The sequence below is a fragment of the Diadema antillarum genome, unplaced genomic scaffold (genome assembly GCF_040938485.1).
Source record: "Diadema antillarum isolate AM-2024a unplaced genomic scaffold, OU_Dant_1.0 seq00000566_RagTag, whole genome shotgun sequence".
Lineage (NCBI taxonomy): Eukaryota > Metazoa > Echinodermata > Echinoidea > Diadematoida > Diadematidae > Diadema > Diadema antillarum.
Window position 1 is genome coordinate 895,307 of NW_027271505.1, and position 12,890 is coordinate 908,196.

The 12,890-nt window shown below is 39.1% G+C and overlaps 1 protein-coding gene across 1 annotated transcript in view; it reads right to left on the bottom strand.

Moving 5' to 3' along the window:
• Positions 1 to 2,683: 2,683 nt before the first annotated feature.
• LOC139735233 (uncharacterized) overlaps positions 2,684 to 12,890 on the bottom strand; it is a 52,421-nt gene continuing 42,214 nt past the window's right edge. The window contains exons 13-19 of the mRNA XM_071645987.1: positions 12,479 to 12,559; positions 11,005 to 11,114; positions 9,622 to 9,665; positions 8,099 to 8,259; positions 6,874 to 6,980; positions 5,850 to 5,970; positions 2,684 to 3,630 (exon numbers count right to left, since the gene is read on the bottom strand). Coding sequence (XP_071502088.1) covers positions 3,559 to 3,630; positions 5,850 to 5,970; positions 6,874 to 6,980; positions 8,099 to 8,259; positions 9,622 to 9,665; positions 11,005 to 11,114; positions 12,479 to 12,559 — 696 coding nt within the window. The 3' untranslated portion in view covers positions 2,684 to 3,558. The remainder of the gene's footprint in view (positions 3,631 to 5,849; positions 5,971 to 6,873; positions 6,981 to 8,098; positions 8,260 to 9,621; positions 9,666 to 11,004; positions 11,115 to 12,478; positions 12,560 to 12,890) is intronic.

Sequence of the window (12,890 nt, forward strand, 5' to 3'; positions counted from 1 at the left end):
CAGAAATATTTGTGGTACATTATTTTTCGAGGATTACGAGCTACTTTTTGCTAACCTGAATTCTAAAAACCTGCAAAAATATTTGCACAATCTTCTATGCATGTTTTGAATGGGTTGAATTGTGCGTTTTGTCAGCTGATATACTTAACTACGCATGTGTGGATGCTAGAAGCTCTTGCGCAGGCCGTATTTGAATGGATCATTTGTGTGTGCACTGTAATCAAATGTGTGTACTTGTGTAATGTGCAGTTGTTTAGAGTGGGGCAAGATGTGGGTGTATCAGTATACATGGGCCACAGTGAAGGAGTAAATGTGTATCAATTTTCATGCATAGAAATATCGAAACAAATTGTTTTTGAATTGTTTTTTTTTTGAACTGGCAGCAAACATCCTTGAAGGCAATTGCAGGGTGGGAAATGAGGAACCTGTAAATGTGTTTTTGAACGGCTTAGCATGAAAACTTAATCACAAACTAACTATGTTTATAGTACGAGTATACCACTAGCTCCATACCTTGCACAGAGCATTACCCTATCCTGCACCAGCTAGTGTCTTTCAAATGCGATTCTGTAGCTGCTATAAGTGAATCAGAACAGATTTCTGTAGAGTATGGTTAACAGCATCTGACATAAAAACTGACAATTTTATACTGCTTCAGTGACCGACATTGAAGCCTTTGATGATTGCCAAGCAAAATTCAATGCGCAATATTTCAAACAGTCCACATCAATCAAACTTACATGTACAAGAGTGTTTCATCGAGCAGAGGTAGGGCACAAATAAATTATTCAATCTTGCACAAATATTTCATCTCTAACTAGTAATGTCACAAGATGTTAGACCACAGTAGATTATAACATGGCGTGTCAAAACATCATACCACATAGGTCTACAAGTACACTAATAGTTGTAGGCACATGCTCTGTTCTGAAAGAAAGAAAACAACAAAAAAAAGAAAAGAAAAGAAAAAAGCCTATACACAATCAGAAGTGGGCATTCTCGTATAAAGCAAGCTTGTGAAATCCTACAGCTTCCCACAATCGAGGCAACATCGATGTATTGCCAAATTCCACTTCCTATATATGGTTCATGGTCATTATCTTCTCATTATCTATGGTTCTATACATAGCTGTTTTGTTTTTCCATTACATTCTCCAAATTAATCCATGATGAACAATCCAGTTATATAACAACAGCAATTGAAATCACTGCCAGCATACTGCTGGGTCTTCATCCTTTCCTTTTTATGGAAAGATGTTTTCCAGGTTGGAATCAATCAGTCAGTTGGTCCGCTACGAGTCAAGTGATATTAATTTTGAATTCGATATGTTTTGTCATACTGATGGAATAGACAAATCGAGCAATTAGAAGCTTCGCCCATCTCAATAATTCCTGCATGATACGTGGAAACAGAAGAGAGAGACGAGAGGATCAAGGTTTGCCTTGAAATGAAGAGATTGAGAGAGAGATGGACGAAAGTGTGGTTAGGCAAAAAAGTAAACACGTGATGAACACTGGAGAGGGTTATGTGATATTTCAAGATTACAAATAGCATGCTTGTGATGAGTATCTCATTGAAGTTTGAATTTTGAACTTCACATTCCTGGATCAGTTGGGGATTGGCTGAAGGCAAATCACATATAGAGATTGAAAGGAAATTCCTCAAGAATCTTGTTCGCCCCCGCACTCCGAATATTTTTGGACTGATGCGTTCAATCATTGCAAAGACTGAAGTTACTTTAGAGTATCATCCTTGAGTAAAGCACAAAAATTGTCTCTGGAGTGATTTCTATTGTCCAAGATCACCAGAAAACATTGCATCCTGATACATCAGACAATGCTAAAAACCACATCATTAAATAACTCCAGTAAGCACACACACAAAAACCCGACTGTATCCATTCCTTTGTCTACAGGCTACAAATCCCGTCAATAGATACCACGTTGTAGAAATGTAATATCAAATATCATATTCACATTCAGCATTGGCGTCTTGTTCTATCGATTTGCACCCACTTTCGTAAATTTGCAACAACTGTACACAGGACTGAAGATGGGGAAGAAATAATACAAACAAAACTCAGTCCATTTGGTGAGGATAAATAATTTGGCAACAAATGGTGCAAAAGATAGTAGATTAGTGATACTGGCAAAGAATGCATATATCATGTTAAATAATGATGGCCTTCGTGTGTAGTCATACATATTATACACATTGTCGCCATTGGATGCCAATAAATCAATTATTTTACAAGAGCAGCAAATCCTAAGCTAATTTGTAAGTTACCACACAATTATATTACAATGTTATCATTTCAGAGATGTGATGCTTAGTTGGTTTTTTTTTCAATTCTTTCCTTGTAATAGTCGCATTTGCATTGCTTATTGTACACTGAATTTTGTTGCTTGTTTCATATAAAATGAAACATTTTCATTCACAAGTCGAGCCTTCTACAGATGGTGTAAGATTACTAGAAAAACAATTTCATAGCATTTTGTATGATGAAAACATGTTGAATATTGTGAAAGTTGTAGCAATCACATTGTATGTCAAGTACTCTCTTAATAGCTCACAACTTCTACCATGCTTAAGAAAAGTCTTTGCATTTTTGGCAGAAGAAATCATTTTGCTATTAGTGGTATGTTTATTGCAGTGATGATAAGTCTTTATCATATTTCATCACAGAGCTGTATACTCCAAAGCTGTGATGAACCTGACTATGCTACACTGTTTCATTTTTGTTTTTCGCCAGAAGGTTTATCGGAAACTATGATTACCACGCTATATCATTTCATCAGGTTATTGCAAAAAGCAGTCTAAGTATCTGGGGTGTTTTGTATATTTATTACATTTTTAGTTTTTAGTTTCTGAAAATCCTTCACTGAAAAAAAGGGCATACATTTTCAAGCAATATTCTAAATCTCGCATGCACATCGATGGAAATTCTACATTGCAATTGCTCATTCCTTCCAGACTGCGAATCTGTCCAAAGTAAAAGATAATGCATTTCTGCACAAAATGTTGATGACAAATTCTAACACAACTTTCTCAAATATGATGCAATTTTCTCACAAGCTCTGGGTCAAGGGTCCGGCCATCAATGGACAATGGCCACTGTCCTGGGCGCACGTATCACTTTCTTCCGCCAGTGCCTGAAGCGTTTGCAGGCCTACACTCCTAAAAACAACGATGTGCACACTGCCAATGACGGCATCCCTGTATCATACTCACAGAATGTGTATCCATTTACATCGTATCCACACAACACAATAATAGATATATGTACAACCCGTTCATTATATATAAATCCATCCTGAAGCTTTTCTGTTTTTTCTCTGCCTCGAAAGTCTGTACAAAGTCCCTGGGGAGAACCAAAAAAAAAAAAAGGAAAGAAAAAAACGTATCCTCCATGGGTTGCATCCACACAAGTACTTTAGTTTCACGATGAACGGACCTTACAGCAAACGAGCTTTACACAGTATATCATTCTGCTTGCAATCACTGGCAATTGTTCCACAGACTTTGACGTCTTTCCTCTCAGTCATAGTAGGGACACATCACTGGCTGGCTCCTCCCATTTTTGAGATGAGTTCGTCACATAGACTCGTCAGCTCCGCGTTTTCCTTTGACTGCAGAGTGACACAGACACAGAAACAACATTATACAAATAATGAATGATTACGAGTGCAATGGACAGGATATTTCATGAGGTGAAAGATGAAATGATCCATTCAACGAGGCACAGCTGAGTTGAATGGATCAATAATTTAATCTCTCACAGAATGAAATATTCTGTTCATTGCACAAGTGAAAAACATTTATTATTTGCTTAGTATAACACAAACAAAATAGATCCTTATCATTTGATGTTTCATGAATTTAGAATTGAGAGAATGTGCGAGATCTGTGATTGAGAGAGTGCTGAATGCTATATGCTAACGCACTTGTCCATCAATATGCTTGATCGCATACCAACTGGAAACGCTAGTGTTTTATAAACGTAGCCTGCCAAGCTCTGGGCATGCATGCAAATGGAGCAAATCACATGAATCCAAGATTGCACAGTAAATGGAGCCACAATTACATGAATGAGGATGTAATAGGAAAATGGGACAAAATAATCAATATCAAACAACCAATCAAATGACAAGGATCTAATTAGGTGTTAAAGGTACTAGCCCACATTTGTAAACCTGCAGCAATTGGTCACATAGTTAGCATGGAGTTTGGGTATGATTGCAGTAACACCTGTGCAAAATTTCGTTCCAATTAGTCCATTACTTTCATAAAAATAAATGAAAATGCACCGTATGCATGCGTATAACGCTCGCTAGCTCCGGTCCACGTACGTACTACTTGCATGCGATACATGTGTAAGTTACATGTACGTACTAGTAGCTAGCCGCGGAGACCGCGCCGCAAGGCCTGGTCCTGGCGGCTACCTCGCAGCTGAGCGGGAGCAAAAATCACTGCCACATTCACGGCGACTTCACAAATAAAGCACGGCTAAATTTCTATCATAAACACAGTGACAATTAATACATTACCTTTTCGACTTGGTTTTTCTCACCCATTTATCCAGAAACTGCAAAATTTTCTACATTTTTTTAGGAGTAATAAGTGGCCTGCCCTAGTGCAACAATGGAGAGACTTGCTGCTATATCCATTAGTACGCATTACGCATGCTCTCAATGCACTGCACTGCATGCATGCTGTGCGCCTGTGCAAGTGATTGTGAGTTTCAGTGAGCATCGGTGAGCTGAAGATATTCGCGTTATAAGACAACATTTTCTGCACCATAAGCAATGAAATGCATCAAACAGTCGCCGAAATTAATCATTTAGGTTTAATCGACCCATGTAAGTATTCCCAGTAGTTTTTGTTGAAAAATTAAGGAAATATAGCGCCGAAACGGCACCCGTTTTGTACAACTCCTCGATCTGAATGCGAAAACGGCACAGCCCCAACGCTGCACGTTGGGGCTGGTCGCAGTTAGTACGTAGCTAGCCCGCGCTCGTAATTCGATTTTGGGTCGGGTTGACCCGGTTTGAAAATTGATTTTAAAACGATGATTTTCTCTCTTTTATCGAATGGTATAGACAAAGAGCAACAGGTGAGGTACATATGTTACTGTTATAACTTGTACTTGAAGTCATATTGGACCTGTTTTATGCAGTTTTGATTTTCGTGGTTTTGCAAATGTGAGCTAGTACCTTTAATGTAATTCATGATAACTACTACAGGAGTGGTGGTATCTACATGGTTGGATGAATATACTTTGTTGATGCCATCTCAAGCCATTAATTCCCCAAGACTGAACATAAAGTCAGGTACATGAATGAGGCACAATGGCCTGAATTCACAGAGGTAGATTAAATTTTGTCAATCGATGATGCAAATTTCATCTGCATAGTAAATGCACGTGACAGATCACGTACGGCAAAACACATCCAATAACGAATGTGTACTGATAGAAGCATGTAACAGGTGCACCAATTGCACACTTGTTTTAATCCATGGACTACTCAGTATATCTACACCTTTGACTTTTCAATTAAACTTGAAATTATGTTTGTGAATTCAGGCTAATAAAACAATAATTTGAACAAACGAGGAAAACAACATCCACAACTACAACTACAAGACTGCAGACTGTACCTCTTTGGCTGTTTTTGACTGTTACTCAACAGAAACCGAAATTGTGCACCACAGCGTTATTTCACATATTTCTCATGCATAGTATTCATTTTAAAGCAAAAACTGACAATTTTTGCCAGCATATGACAGCTACATTTCACATTTTTGGAACTCTACCATAATTGGAGAATAACCCTGTGAAGGAACGAACCTTTTGTTGGATAGTCTTCTCCAAGCTCTCCGTCTTCATTTGTTCCCTCTTAATGGCTGCCTGCAGGCCGGCATTCTCAGACTGGTAGCTCTTGGTCACCTTGTTGATTTGTTCGTTGGCGCTGTGGCAGCAAAGATTGACACCAAATTATCAATTCCCCATCAATCGTGATGCATCGCAAAACTGCAAACTCGCGCAACTTGGCGAGCGCAAAGACACACTTTCGATATCAGAAGTGCATTCATGATCATTGAAGCTGAGTAGAAATAAGAGCTGCTATCTTCTACCACACAGCAAACAGTAATTCAAACAGCAAATCAAAATTACATAAACAACACATGCTGTGATCGCTGTTAACCACGTCAGGTTTTTTGACTAATCTTAATTCAAGATCCATATCTTCATATCTTTCAAATTAGGACTACGGTATCTTACTCTGACATTTCCTCTCCTTGGTAGTAGTAGCCCTACAGTGATCCAACTTTGCCAGTTTAGTACCCGGTATTTCAGGAAAATGGGCTCCAATTAAATGTTTACCAGTTGTAATTCAACAAGAGTGTTTGAAATTGGATAAAAAAAGGAAAATCTCTTTGATGCTATACAAGCAAGCTCTCAGTGTTCCTTGCTTCTAAACATACAATGAAAGATCTTCCACCACTGCCGATTATCTGTAGAAGTAATCACGTTTTTAGGAGTCTTTGGCAAGAACCATTTTTCACAGAGCTGAATAAGATGCAGATGTTTTTCTAAAACATGTATGAATAACATCATCTCATGCTACAAACAGTCCCACTGCCCTTGGGAAAGGTGGGTGCCATGCACACAACATGCCACCAGTGTAGTAAATGTTGTTATAAAAGCCTTACTCCAACTGTTCTACACATTTGGGCCAAAAAGAAAGTGAAATACCACAAGGACAATGTTTCAGAACGTTTAATACCACATAGCGCGACCGTGCATTGTCACATTTCACGTTCACATTTCCAATGAGTGAAGGTAATAAACAAAGCTGAGGTGTACTCACGCCTCAATCTTTTCTTCTGCATGTGACTTGAGGGTCTGATATCTTTGCTCCTGTTTCTTCACCTTCCCCTGGTACTCAGTTACATGCTTCTTCAGTGTCTCCTCATTCTGGACAAGAGAAACAAATGCAAACAAAAAGACACCTTTTAAGGTACATATCTGCAGACAATATGTGACAGTGCACCTCAAAACGAACATAAAGTCGCACACACTGATTTTGCGTGAGGACTGAAAATAAGTGAAATGGGTCAACCTAGCCGAACTTGACTTTTTCATATTTTCTGAAAGAGCGGGTCTTCTTTTACATTATGCTAAAATTTGGTATCATAAAACGGGCAGGAAAGTGTGTTTTTTAAGCAGTTTATCTCGAACATTTTTGGTAGAATAGTGTGATTAGGTGTGTCTTTAGAATCCCTTTTTAATTTCTGAAAAACCTTGTCCACACTCTTCACTTTCAACTCTAATAACTTTTGAAAGGATAATGCTACTGCTTTGAAAGTTGGCATTAATTATGGACAGAGTGTGTTAATGAGGCATGCTTAATTTCAGTTTAATCTGATAATCCCTTCATTGTTGTTACTCTGGTGGTTTACTTGATGTTTTTTGTCCCATTCATCGCACAGCCAGCACGGTTTGGTAAAGATTAAGCGCTTGAATAGACACTGTACTTCGGAGCCTCTTTTCTCAGTTCACACTTTTCCTGAGTTTGTGCTTTCTTTCCAATATTTAGATAGGTTAGGAGAGTCCATTTGATTTGAGTTATACATCATTTTAAAGCTTAAAGTCTGCTCTTTCAGAATATGGTCTTAACTAAAAATTCATGTCTGGCGACTTTTTGTTTGTTTTGAGGTGCAGGGTCACATATCTAAATGCATTCATAGCTACTTTCATCAGCACAATCTGTGGTGGTGGGATTCGTTTACGTTTTGTCAACTTACCTTGTCTACTGGTGATACAAAGATATTGTACCTTTTGATAATTGGGACAAAATTGTTTGCAAGAAAAAAAAAATTATTCTTTTTGTCTTTAATCATACAAGACATAAAACAATCACATTTAGAATTAGGTTTAGTGTTCTAAATACAATGAGTAACAAAACTTAACGAAAATTGGAAAGAAAAAATGTTTGCTATACACAATGACACTCTGTTTTTGTTTTGTCATTCAATGAGAAATGAAAACAAACAAAATTAACACACCCTTATTGCTTTTTGATGAGCACTCACCTTCTTGTAACCATCCAGAGTCTGTTTTAACTTCTCGTATCTCCTGTGTAGATCACTGAAGGCACTCTCCACTGAGGCCAGGTCCTCCAGTGCTTGGTCTTTCTCCTTCTGGAGCTGGGCCGCCGTGTCGTCCGAGGCTGACCGTGCGTCGGACACATCACCTGGGACGCGAAATGATTGCACACAAAACAAATTGTTCATACATGTAGTCTCATGAGACACCTGCGTGCCTTAAAGCTTCCGCACATACACTACTCGACTCTAAAGAGATACACCAGTGATGTGACCAAGCAACCAGAAGTGTGAGGTCACCAGCCTTGCCAGTTTCCAATAGTGCCACTGGTTGCAATGCCAGCTGTGATATTGTCGGCCAATCATGCTAGTACAGTATACGTACTGACGCCAGTACAGTTGTGAGCCTAGCTATGTGGTCTGGTCGCATAGTGTGCGAGGTCAAGTCACACAATTGATTGTCTGACCCAGCTTGCCTCTATAGAGTTGTGCGACCAATCGCGTTGTGTAGTATGCGGTGGGCTTTAGACTATCTATACATCCGTTCACCAGAGATGTTGTTAGTCAGTTTACCTCTTTACAGTGGGTACACATACTGTTCTATGGGGTATTACATTATCCTCGTCTGGATCATCAAAACTATACACTCTTTCACCAGGCATGTCTTTGCTTTATTTGCTTTTTTCACTGTCTATCACTGACATAATGGAGTCTTTCAGATGTGCTGCAGTGTACTTCAGGTTGGATCCAAGACTAAGTACAGACATGGCCAATGATAACGGTGAACATCGTTCAATATTCCCGCAAGACACTACATAATCATCTGCCTGTTGGCCTGCAGCCACTAAAATGAAACATGGGTCAATGGCACTGCATTATACTGGCCCATGCTGGCCACTGCTATAGTTGTGTTGAGGGTTACCTGCACATTCAGACTTTGTAAGTATAACAAATACAAGTACCTTGCCCAAACAATAGCATCTGAGAAGACTGCATTAATTTGTATTTGTATCATTATTTTGTGAATTTTGCAAGTTTGTTTCAGTCGATGTTGGTGAACACAATTAATGTTTTGTATCTACCGCAACCAACCACTGAGAATAAATTGTTCATGAATCCTCTGTAAATCCATTTTCATTTTCATTTAAAACCAACTATAACCAGACTAATAAGAATTAGAGACACAATGAATGTCGTTGAAGAACCTGTAGCGTGGGGATACCATGGAATGGGAAGGCTAGCCCGGCTTGGATATATTCGAGAATCCTCGTTAACAAATTGTGTACAGCTTTATCACCAATCCCTATGTATAATGTACACACACATTCAAACTTTATTCGACTGGAGTCGACTGTTACCGACGAGCATACACTTCAATTCACATATTCACTGGCAGTTATTATTCATGATTTCCAATGTACCCTGGTAGGCAGCGAATGAAAATCAATTCAATCCAGCCATCCATGTCTCCACATGCTACTGAGCACATGTGGTAGTCAATTTATACTCACTCATAAGTTGCTGAATGGACTTTTCATACTCCATAACGAGAGCTCTGCAAAATGAAATAAGAACAAAGCCATAGTGAACTCAGTTGTCATTTCTAGAAGCGCACCATAGCATCAAGTGTTACCACCCTCAAGCAATATTAACTTTTTGGGGGGGTCACTGCAGGGTCACACACAGCCCCATCCTCACAATGCGATACAAACAGAAATACAGTCAAACCTGCCTTGGCGGTCATTTGTCTGTAAAGGCCACTATTTAACCCAAACTAGGCCGGGGGGGTCTCGGACCCCCCTCAACATTCCGCGCGATGTATCACCATCGCAAAAAACTATTGCCACAATGTTTCACAACTTTTTCTTTCGAGTCTCCTGCATCTTTTGACACCAAATTAGCGACACCCGGGCAAGCGGTTCCAAAGTTACGCATAAATATGTACATGCATGTCAGACCAAAAATTGCTCAAAAGCGTGAATTCTTGTACAATTTCAATGCAAACTGTGCTTATAGTCAAATTTCATAAAAGCATGATTATTTTGGGGTTTTATTGATTAAATTCAATTAATGGCATATTTTCATGTTCGGAATAATGATGCTGTCAAATTTCAGTGAAAAAGCAATGGAAAACAAAAAAGTTGAAAAAACAAGAAATACATAAGAAATAAAAAAAAAAAAAAACAATTAAGAAATTTTTCTGATGGCACAATTTTTTTCATCTGCATTTGCTGACACTAGAAAAAATATTTACCAAAAAAAAGGTGCCCGTTTTGCGCTTTATTTAGTGATTTATAGCAAAAAGTGTGATATTCATGTATCATTATGCATAAATGATACATTTTTGAAAAATCAACTTTACAGTTTTTTAGATTACATCACAGGCAATGTGTGTGCTAATTTTCGTCGTGATCGCGCGGGCGATGGCCAAGACCCAGCCCCAAATAGCCCGGCCTCCGGGTTAAGTCTCCCCTGGGTAGCTGCTACAGACAGAAACTTGACTGCAGATTGCAGTGAATATCAACAGTGCTACTAACATTCACACATTTAAATCAGGGACTCTTAAAAGTGCAATGACGGAGATACCCGAGTGCTACGTTGAAAAAGACATGTGACGGCACTGCAACACAAATGGATAAGACTCCTGGCTTTCGATCGGATGCCCAAAGTTTGAATCTCATGAAGTGCCTATAAGTCCTTGGACAAGATGTTTTTTACCCACCATGTCCCCCTCGACCCAGGTGTATAAATGGGTACCTGGCAACGCTGGGGTAGTAATAATGGCAGGGCCCTTTGATAGAACAGTGTCAATACTGAAGAGGGTACCCCGGATAAAGAAGACCTTATGATTATTACTTCTATTATCATAATGAACAGCTGCAGGGACAACGCACCTCATATCTGAATTTGATTTCTCCGTTACTTCCTTGGCCTTCACCACCTCCTTCAGCTTCTCATCGTTAGACTTTAACCGCTTCTCATACTCGCTGTACTTTTCCTCCGCCTGTCCATCAAACAAGGGGAAAACAATGAAAACAAATGTCATGGACTTCAACTTCATTCATGCATGACATCTCCTGCGACAATTGCTCCAATAAAATATCTGCACGCTAAGCCAAACATAAACTCTACCCACAAACATAACCCTAACCGTGATCCCAATCCTCACATCAAACTAAACCTAAGACCCTATCAAAACCCTAACCCGAAGTTCATGGAGAAACTAGTACCACAACAATTGTCGAGCCACTCCTGTAGCCATATATCTGGGCTATCATGCACTGTAAGCATGACTAGATCAAAGTTGCAAATAGCAAGATAGGGGCCCCTTTGCATAAAACTATGGTAACTTCCCAATTAATGGTATAACTCTGCAATCAATGATAACCATTGGTGATTTCATGGCTTTGATTGGATATGGAATAGTGTTTCTATGGTATGTGTATTACTTGCAGAGTTTTTATTACTTGTGAAGTTACTTTAATTTATGCAAAGGGGCCCAGGTGTGAATCACAGCATGAGTCATTACTTTTTTTCTCAAGTTATGCAATGATTGAAGTGATTGTAACATGTGACAAGACACACAGTTTTAACATCTACAATCACACAAACTTAACATCTAAATACATTACAAGACAACTGTTGGCATCTGTCCCGACAGTATTGTGACTGATCACACACAAACCGTGGAGTCTGTAAAGATTTCTTGACTACACAAACCCCAGTGGAGTCACAATGTGGTGTGTGAATCATATCACCTCTGCCTCTCCCACAGCAAACTAATTATGTTTCATCATCTCCGAATACACACACAAGACAACTGTATGAAGTACAGGTGCTGAAAGATGTCTAGTCTTTAACCCCCAGACAATTTAATCATGACTTGAAATCATCAAGTTTTATTGTCATTACAAGTGGAATGATGCAAGTCAGCAAACACTGATCTCAGACCAAAAGCCTGTCAAAACCCTCAAAGCAAAGCCCCACCCCCCCCCCAAAAAAAAAAAAAATGTGCAACACTTATTCAGAAAAGAGCAAAGACAATTTTTCTCAATGAATTATAAAACTGTGCATGGGTCAAGGCTGCACACCTGTCAATAAATGGTCTACAATCACATAAATTGTCTCGTCAATCCTGATTACTGACTTGGACAACTCTATCAATCAAGAAAAAAATTATCTCGGCTTCAAATTCGGAGCCTGCTTCCTCTATTGACTGATGTGCAAGGTTGCCTCAGATGGCCCATGTAAACCTCTGATGAATGTCAGGGCCACACAGTGCATCATAATTTACCACTACCTCCCAGAGGCTCTTAAAGGAGATACTATGGACCTGCCTCAAGCGAAACATCAGCCCAGAGTACTTACAGCTTTCTGCGTCCGAATTGTCGCAGTCCTTGCTGCCTCCAGTACTGCTGCGTCCATGTCGGTTTGGGAATATCTTAGGAGCTGTTGGAAAAATCAAACAATAGCTTAATAACAGGTCTAGAAATTATCATTCAAACTCAGAACTCTTTAATATTTGTCTCCCCCTCCCCCCATCTTTAAAAAAAAAAAAACATATGAAGTTGGAAGACGAGGGGGAAGAGAGCTTGTTGCCATTCCATATTGTGTGGACTTAAAGGGACTGTACAGTACTGGTTGAGGTGGGGATTCATGTTTTGAACATTCCTAAGTGAGATAATGAGAAACCTCTTATGAAATAAGATAGAGCATGTAATTTTAAGAGGGATTCAACGTTTATTTGATGAAAATTAGTTTTCAAATGGCTGAGATATCC